The 19,694-nt window shown below is 41.5% G+C and overlaps 1 protein-coding gene and 1 long non-coding RNA gene across 3 annotated transcripts; one reads left to right on the top strand and one right to left on the bottom strand.

Annotated features, from left to right (window-relative positions):
• Positions 1–12,639: 12,639 nt before the first annotated feature.
• Positions 12,640–14,146, top strand: LOC143850275 (uncharacterized). Its single transcript, XM_077359533.1, has 2 exons — positions 12,640–14,024; positions 14,110–14,146. The coding sequence occupies exons 1-2, from the start codon at positions 12,640–12,642 to the stop codon at positions 14,144–14,146; spliced, it is 1,422 nt and encodes a 473-aa protein (XP_077215648.1).
• A 2,642-nt stretch (positions 14,147–16,788) lies between these two features.
• LOC143849362 (uncharacterized) lies at positions 16,789–17,462 on the bottom strand. Of its 2 annotated transcripts, XR_013235657.1 has the most exons (3): positions 17,432–17,462; positions 17,258–17,355; positions 16,789–17,156 (listed from the first exon to the last, which is right to left on the bottom strand). It is a non-coding gene; the product is annotated as an uncharacterized LOC143849362 (long non-coding RNA). The 2 variants fall into 2 exon arrangements; XR_013235656.1 differs by lacking the exon at positions 17,432–17,462 and having other exon boundaries at positions 17,258–17,423.
• Positions 17,463–19,694: the final 2,232 nt, after the last annotated feature.

Below are 19,694 nucleotides of genomic sequence, written 5' to 3'. Positions count from 1 at the left end.
GAAGGGGGTGTGTGGGTATCACTTTTCAATCTCAATTGGGTTCATTGAAAATTGGAAACGTGGGTTGCTAAATTACATAAGGAGGCATGTTTTTTTTATATATATAGCATGTTACTAAGTTTAAGAGGAGAGATCTCTCTCTCATTGGTAGGGAGGATTCTCTGAGTTGTTTAATTTAGAAGAGAGGACGGTTAAAGGGACGAGGGGGAAGAAAAACTAGGGGGGGCAGCTATCATTTCCCTCCTCCCAAACGGCAGCTCTGAAAAAAAGAGAGGCTCCTAAAAACAGCAGCCCTCGCTCTCGACAGCCCTCGGGGAGAACCCTCACTCGGATTACTCTATGCATACTCGGTCAGATGGGGTAATAAGGATCTCACGTTGGACTTTGAGAGGAGGCTCCCCCTTCAACTTTCTCGCTCGGAACTTTCTCCCTCACCGGTCTTCTCTATTTCTCTCATCTCTCCTCTGTTGAAAGGGCCAATCTTCTCATCTCCTCTCTTCAAACAGCCAGCCCTATCACCTCTCTTCACTCATAACAGCCATCTCTCTCTCGTGAGGAGGATTCAAAAAAAAAGAAAAAGAGCAGGCCATCACAAAGAGAGAAAAACAGAGGGTTGAAAAAAGAAGAAGGCAGAGAACAGAGCAGCTCTGGTTCCCACTTTATCCTTTTGAATATCAAGCCCCCTCACTCCTCTCCATAGATCACACAGCAGCCGGTCTCTCCTCAAAGACAGCAGCTCTCATCTTTCAAGCTCTCTCAACAGCCGGCCATCTCTCCATCTGTCGTCTCTATCTCTCTAGCTCTCAACTCTCTTGCTGTCGTCTCTCGGTTTCCCTCTCAGCAGCTCTTGTCTCTCTCATCCATCTCTCAAAACTGAGTATTGAGATTTCCATTCCTGAAAGAAAAAAAACAAAAAAACAAAAAACAGAGTGCCGTATCTCTGTCTCTCTCATCTCTCGTTTTATACAAAAAAAGGACAGCAGCTCCTTTCAATCGATCGATCTCTCTCATCTCTCAAGTTATCTCTTCGATCTCTCCATCCTCTCTCCCACTCATCATCTCTCCCACTGTTTCCATCTCTCTGTCAATCTCACTTATCGTCTCTCACTCTGTTTTCCTCCCCATCTCTCACTCGGTTTCCCTCTCCGCTCTCGCACCTTCTGTTTTCTTCTCATTATCCCACTCTCTCTCTACTTCTCTCACTATCTCTCTCTCTCTCTCTCGGCCTCTCTCTCATCCACCCCATCCACAGCAAACAAAAAAAAATAAGAAAAAGAAAAGAAAAAAAGAAGAGAACGAAAGAAAGCGGGCATTGGATTACGCGTCGGCGATATTTTTCGGGTTCTCTGGCTCTCGGATTCTGCGGGGATCTCCACCAGAGGTAGGTACACTGTTCTCGGATTTTTTCAGGATTATTCGGTATTTTTTATGTATTTTTGCATGATTTTTAACATTAAATTGAATTTAATTGAATATTATATGTGTGTGCTAAAAACCATGATCTGCATGAGTATTTCAATTCCGTTCTGTCCCGAAATTTAATACAATGGTCTACTTAAGTAGACTAAAATAACCATCCGATTGGATCGGACATTGGATCAAGGGATTTCAAAATTTTGAGTGAAGAATAGAATTTTATTTAAAATAATGGCTGAGTAATTGCGAAATTCGAAAAAATAGCCATCTCAGGATGATCTATTTTTTAGAATTTTAAATTTTAAAAATTTTAAATTTTTCTTCTGTACATCATATCAGAACAAGATTAAAGGACGTTTTCCGGAGTCGTAATTTTCTCGAAAATCGTGTTTTAAAAATAGAAAACTCTTCAAAAATATATTTTTGACGAAGAAAAATAAATTATATACTAAACGGATTCGAAAATTAATGAAATTTCATGGAAAAATAATATGATACTGGTACATTCTACCATGAATTTTTGAGAATTTTTGGATTTGGTTTGGTATATTATTTTATGCTCTCTTTGAAAATTATCAGACATTCAAAGAATTTTTACAGACATCAGATCACCGATAAAATTCCCAAAAATTTTACAGTAGTCTTATATTCCATATTTCTAGTTTTTGTAAAATTTTCAAGTGATTTAGATCTTGTTTCATATGGGATGTAGTGTTAATGCATAATCTGGTCTGAACATTTAAAAATCCGAAATTGATAGTAGATAGTTTCTAAAATTCATGAAAATCACACAGTATGCTATTTTTACTTATATATTACTATTGTAGAAATTTCATTGAATTTAGATTTCTATTTCTAGTAGTTTCTGTGTTATTTTTGTAATCTGGTCAATTAATTGTTAAATCAAAATTAAATATGAGCTTAATGTAAAAATCTGTAAAAATCTTCCCGTAAGCTACATCTCATCATATCTTGCTTCTGTAGAAGTTTCAACTCATTTCGAATTCGTTTGCAACAGTTTCACTTGTAAAACCACTCATATGGTTTAAAATTAATAAAATCCATTAAAATATTGAAATTAATTAAAAATCAGTTTAAAGCTTCTAAAAGAACCTTAAAATTATGTCACATGTTCACTCCTCAATTCATTGAAACAGAAATTTTAGGATCTTTAGATTTTCCTGGAAAAATGGCCAGTGCATCCATAATCGTATCCCAATTGCAACCGATCTTTGACAATTTGAATATTTAAGCTATAGCATGTTGTTTGCTCCGAGGTTACTGTCCACGGAAATCCTGAGATATGCCAGGCAATAAGATGCTATAACCTAAGTATTAAATTGCACAAGGAAAGAGTGCACGATTCCCTTCCTTGGATGCCATTCAAGGCCGAAATTGGTGAACCCTAGAACCATTGGTATTCCTTAATTGTCCATAAACTGAAAATCCTTAAAATCTGCAATTCATTAACTTCAAGAACTGAAATCGATTCATCTCGTGTCTCTCGAAACCATTGGATTAGGTTTTCGTAGTAAGAACCATTAGAGCTCAATTTAGGAACACTGGTGTCGTGTCGTGTCCTAAGTTTTAGGGAGTCTTAGGTTTTAGGGAGTCCTAGAGTTAGGAGTCCAGCCTCATCACGGACGTTTGCTATGGATAGCAACCGTGCCATAGGTCTAGTTACACTAGTCACCCAATCTTTCCCTAGGACAAGCCTAGTAAACTAGGATGTAGGCTAACCTGCATTAGTCTAAGGAACAACTTGCATTTAGATAAGAATCATAGAGAATCTTAGATGAAATCCTAGGATAATAAAATCCTCAACTTGAATTAAATAACTTCTCTTAAAACTGTTGAAACAGTCAAATCCGTCTAGATCGGTGTCTTAGTTGAGTTAGGCATAAGTAGCTTAGCTTAGCTGCACCGAACTACGTCGACTCTGATCCCAGTGAGGCTTGGGTACATAGGCAGCTTGGATGTCTGATGGCATACTAACCGCGAGTCGGCACTACAACAAATTGTGGTGTTCTGTATATTAATTTTCTTGTAAATGCTTAATCAAATCACTTAGGATTTTCCATGAAATTAGAATTTTAGGAGAACTGTCACATAGATTGAATCCAGACAAATAAAGTAATCAAGATACACATTTAGGATTCACATTGAAATTAGATTTTAGGATGCATGTCACTTAGTTCGCACATTAACTTAGAGTTGAATGAGCCATTTAAAATAAATTTAAAAGAGTTAGCTTTTGGAATCGAAGACCGATTATCAGGCAGGAATGGTGCATGTGGTGGATAACTCCCCATACCTTCCATTCTTGTAACCAGGTAGCGAGTCTAGATTTCTGGTTAATTATGGGTCCTAGATCCCACATCTAGGTGGCGACTCTGTCAGTCTCTTTTGTGTGGAATTCAGATTGCTTAGTGATCCCAAGTTCACATAAAAGATGAATTAAAATCAATCATAAAATGCACACGCCAATCGCGTGGGTACGAGAGACCAAGAGAGAGAGCGTGGCGGCTCGCGCCCCACCCCTCTCGCGGGATCGGGTCCCACAGGGGGTCAGGAGACCCTGATCCCTGATAGCTAGTAGAACGTGGGAGAGGGGGAACTTCAGCGGGGCGGTTCCCAGTCTCTCGAAGACGGGGACGGGGTTCCGGCCCGCCTGCCTCTCATCGGCGCGTGGCCTTATGGCCCTCCGGCCATCGTTTTTTCTCTCATCGGGGCCGGACTGATTCTGCTCTCAAGCGCAGGCTTCTTCTGCTCGGACGAACTTATCAGCCTTGGATTCAAGTTCCTGCAGGTCCCGTGGTGGCTTGAGGGTGAGATGCAGCTTGAGATTTGGATCGGTGGTAGCGTGCTTTAGCGTTGCGACCGCTATTTGGACGTCCATGTTAGAAAGCTGGGCCAATTCGGCGTTAAATTTTAACATGAAGTCTCTTAGGGTCTCATTCCTTCCCTACCGGAGAGCTAGAGGGCGTCCGCTGGATCATGGCGGAAGCGGTTGTTGGCGAACCTTGTGCTGAACTTCCTCCTGAATTCGTGGAAGGATGCGATGGAGTCAGGCTCCAATCTCATGTACCAGTCGTTAGCGGTTTTTCTTAGTAGGGACGCAAAGGCTCTGCACATGAATCCGTCCGACGCGCCTCGAAGCGTCATTACCGTTTTGAAGGTTTCGAGAAACTCGAGAGGATCCGTGCTTCCATCGTATAGGCCGAAGCGGGAGAGGTCTATGCCTGTTTCTGCTGGGGTTTCTAAGACCTCCGAGGTGAATGGGGATGCCGTCTCCCTTTCCCACTCATCGAGGATGCCGTGGGCGTAGGGTTTTTTCATTTCCAGTTTTACCTCTCGGATTTGCCTTTGTAGGTCGGCTATCGGATCCACGCCAGGCGGCTGTGCTGAGGTTGCTACTTCTTCCACCCGATCCAAGGGCGGTTCCTGGAGGTGGGCTGCCTGGACAGGGGGGGCGCGGCTTAGCGTGGCCTGCCTCCCGCTGTCTCGCTGGTGTCCCCTGAATACGGGGGGCAAAGGGCTGTTCATGGATGGGGACGGTGTCCGACGAGTCGGTGCTCGCTTTCGCCGGGGATGACGCTCCCCTGGCTGTTCCTCGTTTCCTTCATCATAGGCTTCCGTCTGGTCCTGTGTTGTCAGGGGCTTCTCCGGGGCCGGAGGAGGCAAGCGCTGGAGTAGTTCTCTGCGGAGTTCGTTGAACATCTCCATGGTGGGGACCATCTGCGGTGCGCTAGAGGAGGGCTGGTGTCAGCCCGAGGGCGGTGAGTTGGGTTCTCGGGAGCTTGAGGTGTTGGTTTGTGCGCGTTGAGCCTGGCTTCTGGTCATTACCCCTATCTCTTGCTGTTGGGTGTGGTTTCTCATCGCCATAGGGCGTTCAGTACTCGACGAGTCCCACGGATGGCGCCAATATGATGGCGTCTGAATCCGGGTCTGCGACTGCGCGGTCAGTAGAGGGCCTCCGCGGGGTCTGCAATCACAAACAGAGGGGTCAGGGGGTCCGGGGTGGGTCCCGGACAACCGCTTCGACACCCAAGTCAGATCCTTCGACGAATCAACATAAAGAATAGCGAGAGGGGGAAGGGGTTTCGATCAGGGTTACCAGGGGCAACGTGCAGAATCTTTTCTAGGTGCGTGAGTGAGTGGGTCGGAGGGGACTAGCAGGGAGAGTAGGATTGAGTTCCTAGCCTCCTCTGTTGTTGCCTCGCCTCTTTTTTCGGTGTCCGGAGTGGAGAATGGGTGAAGTCTTCTTTTTTAGCGAAAGGGCCTCCCTCCCTTCTTCCTCTTCCTCCCTCTTAAAGGGAGGTGCGCGGCCCCTTTCATCATTATGGAGAGAAAACCTTCCTTTGCAGGATTGGGCCGTCCTCCTGCTTCGCCGGCGCGCATGGCTTTGGCGGTCATTTCCTTCCATAATTTCTGATGATGAGGCTTGGGCAGCGGGAGGGTGACACGTGTCATGATTGTGTGGTCTTTGCCGTTTTCCAACGTCTTTCTTCATGATGATTGGGCTCTGGTCATGCATGGACGACAGGTGGCGATATCTGGAAACACAGCCGTATTTGTGTCCTATCACAAGGTTCGCCAACAACCGCCTCCGCCACGATCTAGCGGATGCCCTCTTAGCCCTCCGACAAGGAAGAAACGAGACCCTAAGATACTTCATGTTAAAATTCAACGCCGAATTGGCCCAGCTTTCTAACATGGACATCCAAATAGCGGTCGCAACCCGAATCTCAAGCCGCATCTTACCCTCAAGCCACCACGGGACCTGCAGGAACTTGAATCCAAGGCTGACAAGTTCGTACGAGCAGAAGAAGCCTACGCCCGAGAGCAGGGCCAGGCTGGCCCCGATGAAAGAAAAAGCAACGACGGCGAAGGGCCATGAGGCCACGGGCCGAGGAAAAATAGGCGAGCCGGAACCAAATAAGTTAAATTGAGTGTTTGCTAGATCTTAAGATTTTCACCGGGTCTATCATATTTTGTCTGGCAAAATTGGAACAAAGATATGTAACTTGAAAATTAAGCTCCTAGTAAAGCACTCTTAAAATCCTTAAAAGAACTAAATGATATTGGAGTTAAAATAATAATAATAAAAAAGGGTAAACAAAAATGGGTCTAAAACGTAAACCTTGATGAATTTATAAACTTATGGTTAAAATCATAGAAAATTCACAAGTGAAAATTTGTGAGTTCATTAGTTCAAGGTGTCTCTCACTACTGAAAGACTCTTAAACATCATTGGATTGCAACGTCCCCTTAAATTAGAGTATCACAATTGTTAAGGGAAGTTGCGAATGCAACTTAGTTCAATGAAGGAATCATGATCCATCTTGATTGAACTAAGTCATATGTGGCATGTCCATAAGCTTAACAATTCATCTGTGACATGCAAACTATATGAGAAAATCACTTGTTGAAAAGAACTCTTAAATGAACTTAAAATATTCAAACAAGTGAAAATGAACTCACTAATGTATGTGAAGTGATAAAAAAATCTTTAATCATCTTAGAACCCTTCACACCAACTTAGATGCACTAGAAAAATAAAAATCTCTAAGTGTGCACATTGGAACACATTGTCACCATGGAATGATCTGAATATCTATATATCATCCATATGACATTGACAAGTTCACAAAGTGATTAAACTTAAAACATTCTAGATATGTGAACTCCAAACTAAAGTGGAATCATTAAAAGAGATGATTATTAAAATCCACTTAATGAGAGGCATGTGATCTAAAGTGAGATATACACATATTATGCCTATATATGTGGTCTATTTATATTAATATTTAAATATTCTTGGAATAAATCACTATAGAGTTTGAGTGATTTAAATGTGAGATACCTCTTTATCTGAAGCCAGAGCTCGAGTGGCGATAAATGTGAGATACCTCTTTATCCGAAGCCAGAGCTCGAAACCAAGACGTACCTGAAACAACTCAGAGTCGACATCCATTGATAGGCCGTGGAACCCAAAAATAAATCCTCTGTACAATGGATAACCAGAAATATATGGGTCCGTGCCTGATTATGAATGAGGAATGTCTAGAGAGCACCCCATCCGCCCGAGTGCAAGCACTCGGTCTCTTATGCCATTTTCATTAACTTTGAAGAATTTTGGGCGAAAATCATGTAAAATGGGAACAGATATCCCCGAGAAGACGTCAACCTAAGCATGCATGACCCGGGGATAGGTAAAAGAAAAATAAACATCCAAGTCCTAACTCATCACATCTAATTCTAACTCAATACATCTAAGAAAGCGGTAAACATACACATGCATAGCTACAGCTAAACATGTAAGAATGAGCAGATATAAAAAACTAAACTAAAGAGATATGATGAGATATAATAAGCAGGAAAGCAGTAAAAAAAAGCTACAACTAAGCATGTGTAGACACCCCCATTTTGCTCCGCCTTAGTCAACAAAGATGTTAGTGTTTCTATCGGTTTTCCAGTGTTCTTCATTTCGGTGTCCGTCCCTTATGTTTTCTCGATCTTTTTGTCATTTCCAATATTTTTGCATTTTTTTGTCGGGTATCGAGGAGGGTCATTCAGAAGAATCCAAGCAAGAGAGAATTTTGACCCATTTGCCGGGCCCGCATTGACCATTTGGATTGGATTTGGATCGAGCGAGTTGGCCCATGTAAGGAATATTCAAGTCATCTGTGGAGTTTACTATGGATATTAACAATCAAATTTTATAAGAAGAATAAGTGTGCCCGACATGGAATGGGGTTCACTAAGATGAAGCAAGCGGATCCGCCGAAAATTTCGATGAATGGATGTCATGAAAAATTCGGCCAAGGAGCCTAGCATTTAATTGTGGTCCAATTTCTAACTCGTTAAAGTCATTGAGCAAGGTGGGCCCCAATTTGAGTCGGTACGCATTTTTCAACATATTATGCAAACCATTGGGTCAACCTCTCTCTCTCTCTTTTAATTTTTGAAAGAGCCATGTGTATGGATATTTGTGGGAAAAGTTACACGTGAGACCCTTGCTTCTCATATTTTGGAGAGGTTGTTTTCATGCAAAAGACAAAAATATTATTCGGTCATAAAGCAAGTTCTCATGTTTCTAATGCGGTGCAACTATCTCTCTCCTCAGTCTTTACTTTTCCAAGCACACCCAATCTTTCTAAATTGGAAATATCCAAATTTATAATTGTATACAATGGCCGAATGTAAGAACAATTGTGAATAAAGGAAATTTTCCAATCTTTGGATCATATAAATAAGGGAAAATGACCAAATAGAAGGGGTTTCTTCTGACTATGACATTTCAAGAGGGCTGTTTTCTAAATCACCAATCAAGAGTGCATATGACTAAAATGCCCTTGACTCTCTCTCTCTCTCTCCCCCTATCAAATCACCTATTTGAAATGATTACATTTAGGAGAAAACAAATCCCAAAACCCACCTTTTTCCCTCTTCTTCTTCTTCCTCCCACCTACCAAAAAAACGTACGTATGAAAAACCCAAAAACCTCCATTTTTGAAACCCAAAAACCTCCATTGTTAGATGCCAAAAGCTCCATTCTAATGCTAAAAACCTCATTTTAGATGTGAAAGCCTTCCTAACCCTTCATTGCATTGCACAACGCTTCCATTTTCAACAAATATTGGAAAAAAACGTTATTAGATTTGGAAATCTTAAAAATGTTCACTAGAAACCACCATTCCATTGCAGAAAGCTTCCATTGAATGGAAAGGTACCCCTCTCCCTTCTCTTTCCATTATAAGGCATGTTTATAAACTTGAATGAAAGTTTTTCATGTTAAACTACTGTCTTCAATTGCAGAAAGCCTTCAATCACTATTTAATCTTATTTAAATTACTTTAAACACTTTATAATCGTTGTTATTTTACTAAAATCCACTAATTTCTTAAGTTAAACCAGTATTTCACTACCATAAACCAGTACTCAAGTGGGTGTTTATAAGTGGTTTATATAGGTTCTTTGGGTAAGATTCCTCCGTAGTGGTTTATAATCGTAAGTAGTGGTTTATTAAGGGTTACCAGTTGTTTAGAGTGTTTATAATTGGTTTATAAGGATTAACAATGGTTTAAAATGTTTATAAATGATTTATACAAGGTAAGAAGTAGTTTATAGTGTTTATAAGTGGTTTATATAGGCTTATCAGTAGTTTAGAGTGTTTACAACTGGTTTATATAGGGTAAACAGTGGTTTATATAAGCCTATCAGTGGTTTAGACTGTTTATAAGTGGTTTATGTAGGCTTATCAGTGGTTTAAAGTACTTATACATGGTTTATACAGGGTAAGAAGTATTTTATACTGTTTATAAGTGGTTTATATAGGTTTATCAATGGTTTAAGTTTTTACAACTGGTTTATATAAGGTAAACAGTGGTTTATATAGGCCTATCAGTGGTTTAGACTGTTTATAAGTGGTTTATATAGGCTTATCAGTGGTTTAGAGTGTTTATAGATGGTTTATACAGGGTAAGAAGTAGTTTATAGTGTTTATAAGTGGTTTATATAGGTTTATCAGTGGTTTAGAGTTTTTACAACTGCTTTATATAAGGTAAACAGTGGTTTATATAAGCCTATCAGTAGTTTATATAAGCCTATCAGTGGTTTAGACTGTTTATAAGTGGTTTATGTAGGCTTATCAGTGGTTTAGAGTGTTTATACATGGTTTATACAGGGTAAGAAGTAGTTTATACTGTTTATAAGTGGTTTATATAGGTTTATCAGTGGTTTAGAGTTTTTACAACTTGTTTATATAGGGTAAACAGTGGTTTATATAAGCTTATCAGTGGTTTAGACTGTTTATAACTGGTTTATGTAGGCTTATCAGTGGTTTAGAATGTTTATACATGGTTTATACAAGGTAAGAAGTAGTTTATAGTGTTTATAAGTGGTTTATATAGGTTTATCAGTGGTTTAGAGTTTTTACAACTGCTTTATATAAGGTAAACAGTGGTTTATATAAGTCTATCAGTGGTTTAGACTGTTTATAAGTGGTTTATGTAGGCTTATCAGTGGTTTAGAGTGTTTATACATGGTTTATACAGGGTAAGAAGTAGTTTATACTGTTTAAAAGTGGTTTTTATAGGTTTATCAGTGGTTTAGAGTTTTTACAACTGCTTTATATAAAGTAAACAGTGGTTTATATAGGCCTATCAGTGGTTTAGACTGTTTATAAGTGGTTTATATAGGCTTATCAGTGGTTTAGAGTGTTTATAGATGGTTTATACAGGGTAAGAAGTAGTTTATACTGTTTATAAGTGGTTTATATAGGTTTATCGGTGGTTTAGAGTTTTTACAACTGCTTTATATAACCCTATCAGTGGTTTAGAGTGTTTATAAGTAGTTTATATAGACCAGTGGTTTTAGAGTGTTTATAAGTTGTTTATTTAGGATAACCATTGGTTTAAAGTGTTTATAAGTGGTTTATATTGGCTTAACAGTGGTTTATATTGGCTTAACAGTGGTTTATAGTATTTCTAAGTGCTTTATATGGGGTAAGTAGTGGTTCATATTTCCTTGTCATGACTTAGTAGGTCTTAGTAGTGGTTTATGTTGTTTTATGGAGACTTAGCAATGGTTGAAGTTGTGCATAATTCAAAAATGGGTGCTTTACTTGTTAATTGGAATGGTTTTTTTTTTAATTTGTTATTTTGACAATGGTTTAATTTTGTGTAAACAGGAGAACAGTAGAACGAAGAGCTTCTTTTATCTTACACGTCGACGGCTTTGTAAAGGATGCGGTATCATTTGAATACGTAGGAGGGAAGAAGTTGCCATTAATTGTGGGTCAGAAAATAAAATTTAGAGAATTTGACACTCTAATTCACAGGAAAATTGGGACTAATCGAAGTAATGTTTCTTTATCCATCAAGTGTCGATATATTTTAGACCCATATCAGATCATCTTATACGATATTCGAGATGATAACGACCTTGATCTGGTGATGATGCTTTTTGATAGTACGGTTATTAATTCTCTGAGCTTGTATGTAACTAAAGAGTAGAATTTTGGAGGAAACAATTCTCCTCACCCTACGGATGTCGGTCTGCTGTATCGGTGTGGAGATCCTCTTGATGAAGGAAGATGTGGTGATAGATATACGAGTGATAGGTAAAATAGTTGATTGTTTACAATCCATTTGTGAAATTGCCTTCCCTTTATTGTTACTCACCTTTGCGCAGATGTCACGCCAACTTAAGTGAAGTTTATGAAGATCATATTTCTTACCGGAATGTTGGTGTCGCAACGATCCCTACCTCATTTGCAGACGCTTCGAGGCCGAAAATTAATTTTGTCCCTGCATTACCGAGTCCATCGGTCGTTGCTCGAGAAGGAAAAAAAAGAAGACATAGCAGTAGTCATAACATACATCGGTAAATTATAGTAGAGATCAATTGTTGAGTGCTATTCATATTCCTTCCTTTCATTTATGAATCGAATATTTTATCTCTAATTGCTACCCGATGTGCAGCTACGAAGTGGACTTGAATCAGGATTTTGATGATCCCAATTTTAATGAGACTGACACCACTGAGACCGAGTTTGAGACAACCCACCCAAGCCAATACGAGGAGGAGTTGTCTAGGAATTTTGGAGGTGATGTTCATGCTAATGAATTGATTAGACCGAACGATGGCAGTAATAACGATGATGATGACTTTGGTGATGATGAAGAGGACTTCAGTGACAGTGAGGACATGGGTGATGAGCAGGATGAACCTACTAATTATCTAGGCAATGCTTTGGGAAATATGTATGAAAGGCAGCCGATGGAAGCAGATGAAATGGTTGTAGGGGCTGATGAAGTAAATGAGATTGTGCGACTTGAGGAGTTCACGGTTGGGGCAATGTTCCCAAATCTTAAAGTCTTTGAAAAGAAAGTCAAAGACTATGAAATCCAGCATCATTTTGTGTTTGTCCCACAGGAGAAAAATCCCACAAAGTATGGCGTTAGATGCAAGGAGCGTAGTTGCCCGTGGCGTATCACAGGGACCACTTACACAGATTATGTTAAGGTAAAAACATTTATCCCCCAACACACATGCTCAGGCACAGTGAAAGGGAACGATCATCCCATGGCCACTGCAAAATGGGCTGCTGAAAATTGTGTAGCCTTATTCCCCCGGCCAGAAGACGTCAAGGCTACTTTGATAAGAGAGTACATCAAGGTCCAGTAGGGTATAACATTGTCCTATCGAAAAGCCCACATGGCGAAGGAGCTTATACACGAAATTAAGTGCGGAAATGCCGAGGCGTCTTACCGCATCTTGCCTGCGTATACTGAGGAGTTGGTAAGAAGGAATCATGGCACAATAATACGGTTGTGCCGATCCCGAGAGTTACGGCCAAGAGGGGATGATACTTTCGCCCGTTTATTTTGGTCATTTGGCCCTAGCATACTTGCATTCAACCGAACAGTTAGGCCCCTCGCCCTAATTGACGGGACCCATTTGCGGAGGAAGTACAGGGGGACTCTACTAGCCGCAACTGGGATAGACGGCAACGGTGGGTTATTCCCGCTAGCATTTGCAGTAGTCGAGGCTGAGACGTATGAAAGCTGGGTATGGTTTCTGCATTTGTTCCGTCATAATTTCATTTCAGAGGGTCGAGATGTCATCACGATTGGGTCGGACCGGATGAAGGGGTTGCCTAGAGCCGTAACTGAAGCTTTGCCCAGGTCACACCATAGCTATTGCATCCATCACCTCAGTGCCAACTTCCATTCAACCTTTAAAAATGAAAAGCTCCGGAAACTCTTTATGACAGCTGCATATTCCCTAAGGGAGGGTGCTTTTAAGGATGCGATGGAGAGTATTAAAAGTCAGAGTAAAAGAGCACACCAATGGATATCGGACATTCCTAAAGAAAATTGGGCGAGCGCGTATTTTGAGGGATGCAGATATAATGTGTTGACAACTAACGCAGCTGAGTGCTTCAATGCCGTTTTAAAGGGAGCAAGGGAGTTGCCAATTGCAGCACTTGTCGAACACACAAGATGGAAAGTTTGCGACTTCTTTCAGTTCCGTCAGAAGACATGTAGCAAATGGACGACTCGTTTGACACCAAAAGCGGAATCCTGGTTGGCGGAAGCACGTAAAGAAGCAGGTGCCTATACGCCGTGGCAGTGTAGTTGGACCGAATTTCAAGTAACGTCCAGGTATCACGTTGACCAGGTGGACTTAGCTAAGCAAACATGTACGTGTCGTATGTTCCAAACGATGGGAATTCCGTGCGGGCATGCGATAGCAGCCATGGGACTAAACCACCAAGATCCATACTGTTACTGCCAGGATTGGTATCTGGCCGATGCATATCGGAAGACTTATGATGGAGTAGTTTATCCCACGTTAGATCGATCGCAATGGCCAGATCCTTCCCATACTTTGCCGTTGGTATTGCCGCCAAAAGTAAGACGACAGCCAGGGCGACCAAAAAAAGTCAGAGTGGAGAGAGGACTGGAAAGAGGAGTGCATCATAAGTACGGTACCTGCGGGCAACTTGGACATAATAAGAGATCGTGCAAGAATCCTCCCATCGTAAATCGTCAGCAAAACGAGGCTCCAATCGGGCCTTCCGCACCAATGGAGAACAGGTATGATCAATCTAACATGTTTTTTTTACTAGTCCTCGATACAACCCGTGCTGGCGTTAATCGATTCGTGCAAATTTTATTGCAGGCCTGGTCTATCCTGCCTGCCTCCGTTTTTTCTGTAAGTATGAATTGCAGGCCCGGCATTTTTTGGAATTCATAAACATTTTTTGGAATAATTGTATGTTTTTTTGGAGTACATGTATGTTTTCTGTAATGGGGTGCTATAATTAATGAGAATTTTTTTTTTTACGAAGCAAAGGAGCACTTACAATTGTCAAAACCTGAAAGCGACTGATCACAGAATCTACCTATCAGGTGCTTGGCCAGCATACGAACTACATTATCCAAATTATCATCCAAGAAGATAAGCTTAATACATCATATGTCAGTATATATAAAGCGTCTGAGCAAAAAAGTATCCATCATCATCGGAGAACTGAAGCCATCTACTGCTCTGGAGGTGGTGGTGGAGGATATGAGGAACTGGCAGGCTGCTGACCCCACTGACCACCGGAGAGGTACTGGTAATAGGTGGTCCACTGTTCATCAATGTGTGTAGTAAGAGTCTGAAAGCGACTACCCATCTCCGTGTCAACGTGAGTACTGAGCGCCTGGAAGCGACTGGCCATCTCCGTGTCAACGTGAGTAGTGAGCGTTTCGAAGCGACTGGTCATCTCCCTGTCAACGTGAGTAGTGAGCTTCTCAAACTGAGAAGCCATGGATAGCTGAAGGGCCTCCTGCATAGCGGTGAAATCCTGAGATGCCCGTGGTGCCACAGGTGCCTCAGTATCCTGATCCGCCTCTTCTTCTTCATCTTCTTCTTCTACTTCTTCCTCTCCTTCTTCTTCTCCTTCTTCGTCTTCTTCTCCAGCTGCAACTTCAACTACTTCTTTGTTTAGAGCCATGCGCCGGAAAGACTTATCATCAAATGGAGCGGTAGGAATGATGGTCGCCTCACTATCTAGAGCAATGCCAAAGTTGCGGAAGATACACGTAAGGAGCATGCCATATGGCAAGGAGGCTCTGGACCGCTTAAGTGTTTGGAACATAAAACGGAAGATGATATAGGGTAGGCAAACCTTGCGACGCTCAAGAATACAATAGATGAGGTAGGCCTCTAAGGGCCTTAGAGCATCGGTCATGCCCCCGCGAGGGGTGAAGTTGCTGAACATGAAGTTGTGAAGCATCTTAGCTTCAGGAATGAGATGGGAGGCTTTCACTATCATGTTGGATCTATAACTCCGGGTAATCCGACCATACACAGTGTCGTGATCAAGATCATTAAGTGAATGGATCCCATTTCCAGGCCAAAAGTAATGCTCAAAACCATTGGGACTAATCTCAAGCATCTCAGCAAGTTCATGATAATTGAGTCGAATCGTTGTTTTCTTGACGCGAGACTCAATTTCGAAGTACGTAGGACTGATTGTGAGATTGGCATAGAAAAGACGTACCAATCTAGGATAGATAAGCTCATCAAGATGAAGAAATTGTGTCCATCCAAGAGCGTCAAACCGAGCTTTAAGGTCGAAGTGTTTGAGGACGTCGGGCTCTATGAAGCGTCCGGTGCGGACACCACGATTAGCCATTTTCGGCCATGCCTTCTTCGCTTGTGCAGAGGAGAAGTAGGAATTTGGAATAAGCTCCGGTTCGGGAGCCGGAGCCGTAGCTTTCTTAGACCGCTTCCTCGATGGTCCTTCATCGTCCTGGCGTTGGGTAGAACCTCTGATTTGGACATTTTTGGTTCGAGGCATCTTGAGAACAGTTAGGGAATAAGAGAAGTTGTAATGGAGGGTAAAACGGAAGATGGGAAACCTTAGATTTCTGAAAATGGAGATTATGAAAGAAAATGGAAGAGAAATTGATTATAATGGAAGAGATGACAAAGAAAATGAGGAATGTGGAAGAAAAAGAAGAGAAAATGGAAGGAGAAGGAGTGTGAATGGAAGAAAATTGACAAAAGGAGGAGGAAATTGAGGAATAGGAAGAGAAATTGGGGGTTTTAGCAGGGATGACGCATTTTATGGGTTTTTGGGTAAAAAACAGGGTTGTGGAGGATGAAGATGATAAATTAGGGTTAGATTTGAACGGATTGTAAGGGAGAATGGTTAATGGAGTTAGGGTTTGGAAACGGTTTTCAGAGAGAACGGAAAACGAAGGGAGATTAGAAGAGGGAAATGAAAAAAAAACCACGTTCGAGGGTTTAAAAGGAGTTACATAAGTTTCGGAATTCCGAGACTATGTCTCGGAATTCCGAAAGTTTTTTAAAAACCATCAGACTCGCTGCGGAATTCCGAGACATAATTCTCGGAGTTCCGACCACATAGATTTTGCATTTTCCAAAAAGTCGAAGTTTACTGCGGAATTCCGAGAAGAAACTCTCGGAATTCCGACCAGGGTTGTGAAAAACACATAAATTTGCATATACGTTCTACGGAATTCCGAAAATAATTCTCGGAATTCCGAGAAATTTTTTTTTTTGCTGCGGAATTCCGAGTAAATGTCGGACTTCCGAGCAGTACTAAATTTTTTTTTTTCTAACATAAATATCATATGTACCCTATTGTGCTATGTTGGATTTGTTTGACCACCTCCATTATGTCCATTATTTTGGAGCCTTTTCCATCCATCCTATCCCCATGAAAACAAAAAAAATTGAATTTGTTTCGAATAGTGTATCTCACTGCAAGCAGCATATGTGAACTCATGACCATGCGCAACAATCAAATCCTAATCCAACCAATTATTAGATGCCAAGGTCATGAAAGTTACATTCGATTTGAACCTGCATTGGAGTTGGAAAATGGAAGAGATTGTCTGATCCTTACACAATGGACAAATTTACACACATTACAATTTGGAACTGAAGAAATGGAATAAGTGGTCTGACAATCACCATAATACATTACAATTTACAGACATTACAATTTCGAAATGATATGTCTCGAGAGCGTCGACCTGCAACAACACCACCACAGCCCCTACAAGTTGACAGTCGTGCCACACCGGCCATCTAAAAAATCCTCCAGTAGTTGTCTTCTCATGACCGTGATTTCTGCCTGACTGAACTTTGGCGGCACATCACGTGCCAGGCAATCCATCTCCTTCAGCACAAACAACCCACAATCATTGCTGCAAAAGAAGAAGACACCATCGACCAAGCTCGTGGAGCGCAAATAAGAGGCACAATGAATTTAAGTTTCCTAACCCCTGATTCTAATGAAATTTAGTACCTGTTTCTCTGTATGGGCCTCTTGTCAAGTTCTTCCACTAGAAACTTACTTACGTCCACCTTCCACTTTTCTAAGTATAGCCCCTCCAGGTATCGAACCTATGAAACAATCATTACAGGGTAACAGTTTTATATACTTACAAATTTAACGAAGGAAGGTGAGACTCGAACTCACCAATGGTCGAACCTCTGTCCAGTACTTAACATCTTTCAAAGAGTTGTAGATGTAGAACTTTTCGTCCACCATATCAAGGACCAGAAGAATCCAATGTTGAGGGACATGCACCGGGAAGAGGACTCTTTTTAGGGTATCCGGCGGGCATTGATTCAAGCGGCAAACGTACTTCTCAACGGAGTCGGGCCCGGCGTAGCCCTTGTCAGTTATACAATCCTATAGAAGCAATACAAGCAAAGTGATTCGTGACCAACACACATTCAAAGCTTCCTAAAAAATTATAAAATGAAAGTTTGGGAATGAAAAACGATTTATTCTTACGTAGAGGTAGGTGCTGATGGAAACACAGGCTCTTTCTCCAGGTTTTCTATTCTGTTCATCCCGGACGTTCAGATACTCGCCGTATACGTTCATAAGCTACGTAAGATAACATATAGATATTAGAGACGAATATCACTACTGAAAGAAGTCAGTATTAGAAAAAATAACCAAAACACTTACCGGAGAAGTTAACCACGCTACGGGGTCGTTAAGAATAACCAAGTCTTCCGCACACATGTACTCGTTGTTGATCTGTATGACTCGGTGGCTGCAAAACTCCGAATTGTTTAGCATTTACAAAGGGTAGATAACTATATTACAGAAGAGCTTCAATCCAATTTACCTTTTCGGAAGTGCAAGAAGCGGTCCGAGCAACCGATGGTTTTGCGGCTCTGTCACCGTCTGTTTATTGTTCGTCTTCTTACGCCCAATACCTCTAAACGGCGAACTAGTGTATTTAGAGGCTTTCTTCCTTCTTAAACCCAGCTTCACTACTCTCTCAATACTCCAAACTTTCCGACCCATAGGTTTTACTGGAGTGTCGTGGATGGAAATTACTACCGGCTCTATTCCCTTTCGTCAGTCTTGGCTTCCAAACATGACCAACTGCTGGTCGTCCCCTCCATCCGGACCTTCACCTTCAACCACCTCCGGTGTATCCTGGCTGGGAATGATGACCAACTGTCGGTCATCCCCTCCTTTCATCACCTCCCCCACTCCTTCATCTCCATCCTGGCCTTCGGCCTCCTGCTCCCCTTCAGCCTCCTGGTCCCCTTCAGCCAGCTTCCTCTTCAACTCAGCTACTTCATCTTCCAACTCAGCCACTTGATCTTCAAGTTGTCTTAACCTCCCCACTATGAAATTTAATTCAGCCCTGCTTATAGGCTTCTCTTCTCCATCCACTTTATTCTTTTCCTTATCAGTTTCTTTTTTTGTCCATCTTCTTCTCTTAACAGCTACGTTGCTCTGCAAAACGTAAATGTGAAGTTAATAACATATGAAATATATAGTTATTGAAAATGAACTATAAAGACCGTACCAGTAGACTCAGGGACGCTATCGTTTCTTCCTCTGAAATGTGAATGTCTTGGAGACGATCATTGTCTCCAACATCTTTTCTCTTATAAACCTACGAAGATTAAAGAAAATTTAGATAACTTGAATACAATGACCCTATGTAAGCAAGAGAGTGATGTTCCTTACCACTGATATCGGAGTAGAACGTTTTCCGATCAACACATTCTCGACATCTAAGACATCATCTTCTACGACGGACTGCCGCTGTCCCTCTTCTCGAGGAAGAAGAGGATCGTCGAGATTGTCTACATCATCTGCTACGATGGATAAGAGACTCTCTTCTTCAGGAATAGGTAGTAAGCACTTCACAACCTGAAATCGAATAGTTCATTTCGGTTAGAATAAGTGAGACCTAGAGGAGTACAGAAGCTTTATGTCTCACCTCCTTCTTCTTTAGCTTCCTATCACGGATCAGGGTAATGAGGGTTGTCTGCTCCTTCATCCGTGTATCGATCCTCGATGTCCACTTCAATAGGCGTGGACGCGCATCTGGAACTGAAGGTTCCCACAGGGTAGTATGCTCGAATAGCCACACCTGGAATGAAGACGTACGATGATTAGAGAACAAAAATTTAACTTACATATCACTTATATGGTACATACTATATGTACTCTTTACCTGTAGCAGAATAGCACAACCGTTGATATATCCCATCCCCTTCTTCGAATATGAATCCAATGACTCTATGAGGAAGTCATAGACAGGGTATGCCCAACCAATTCTTCTGATGGTCTCTGCTTCTAAGTAGGGGAAAATGCAGGATTTCGTCTTGTGATCCGTGGCGTCGGCATGTGCAAAAAGCACAGAGCAGCAGAGGAGTAGCAAGACATGTCTGACTGTCGCCTGGATCGATAAAATCTCGTC

This window comes from Tasmannia lanceolata, unplaced genomic scaffold, assembly GCF_043159265.1.
Source record: "Tasmannia lanceolata isolate RefF3 unplaced genomic scaffold, GAP_Taslan_0.1 ptg000018l, whole genome shotgun sequence".
Taxonomy (NCBI): Eukaryota; Viridiplantae; Streptophyta; class Magnoliopsida; order Canellales; family Winteraceae; genus Tasmannia; species Tasmannia lanceolata.
This window is presented reverse-complemented; position numbering and strand designations above follow the sequence as displayed.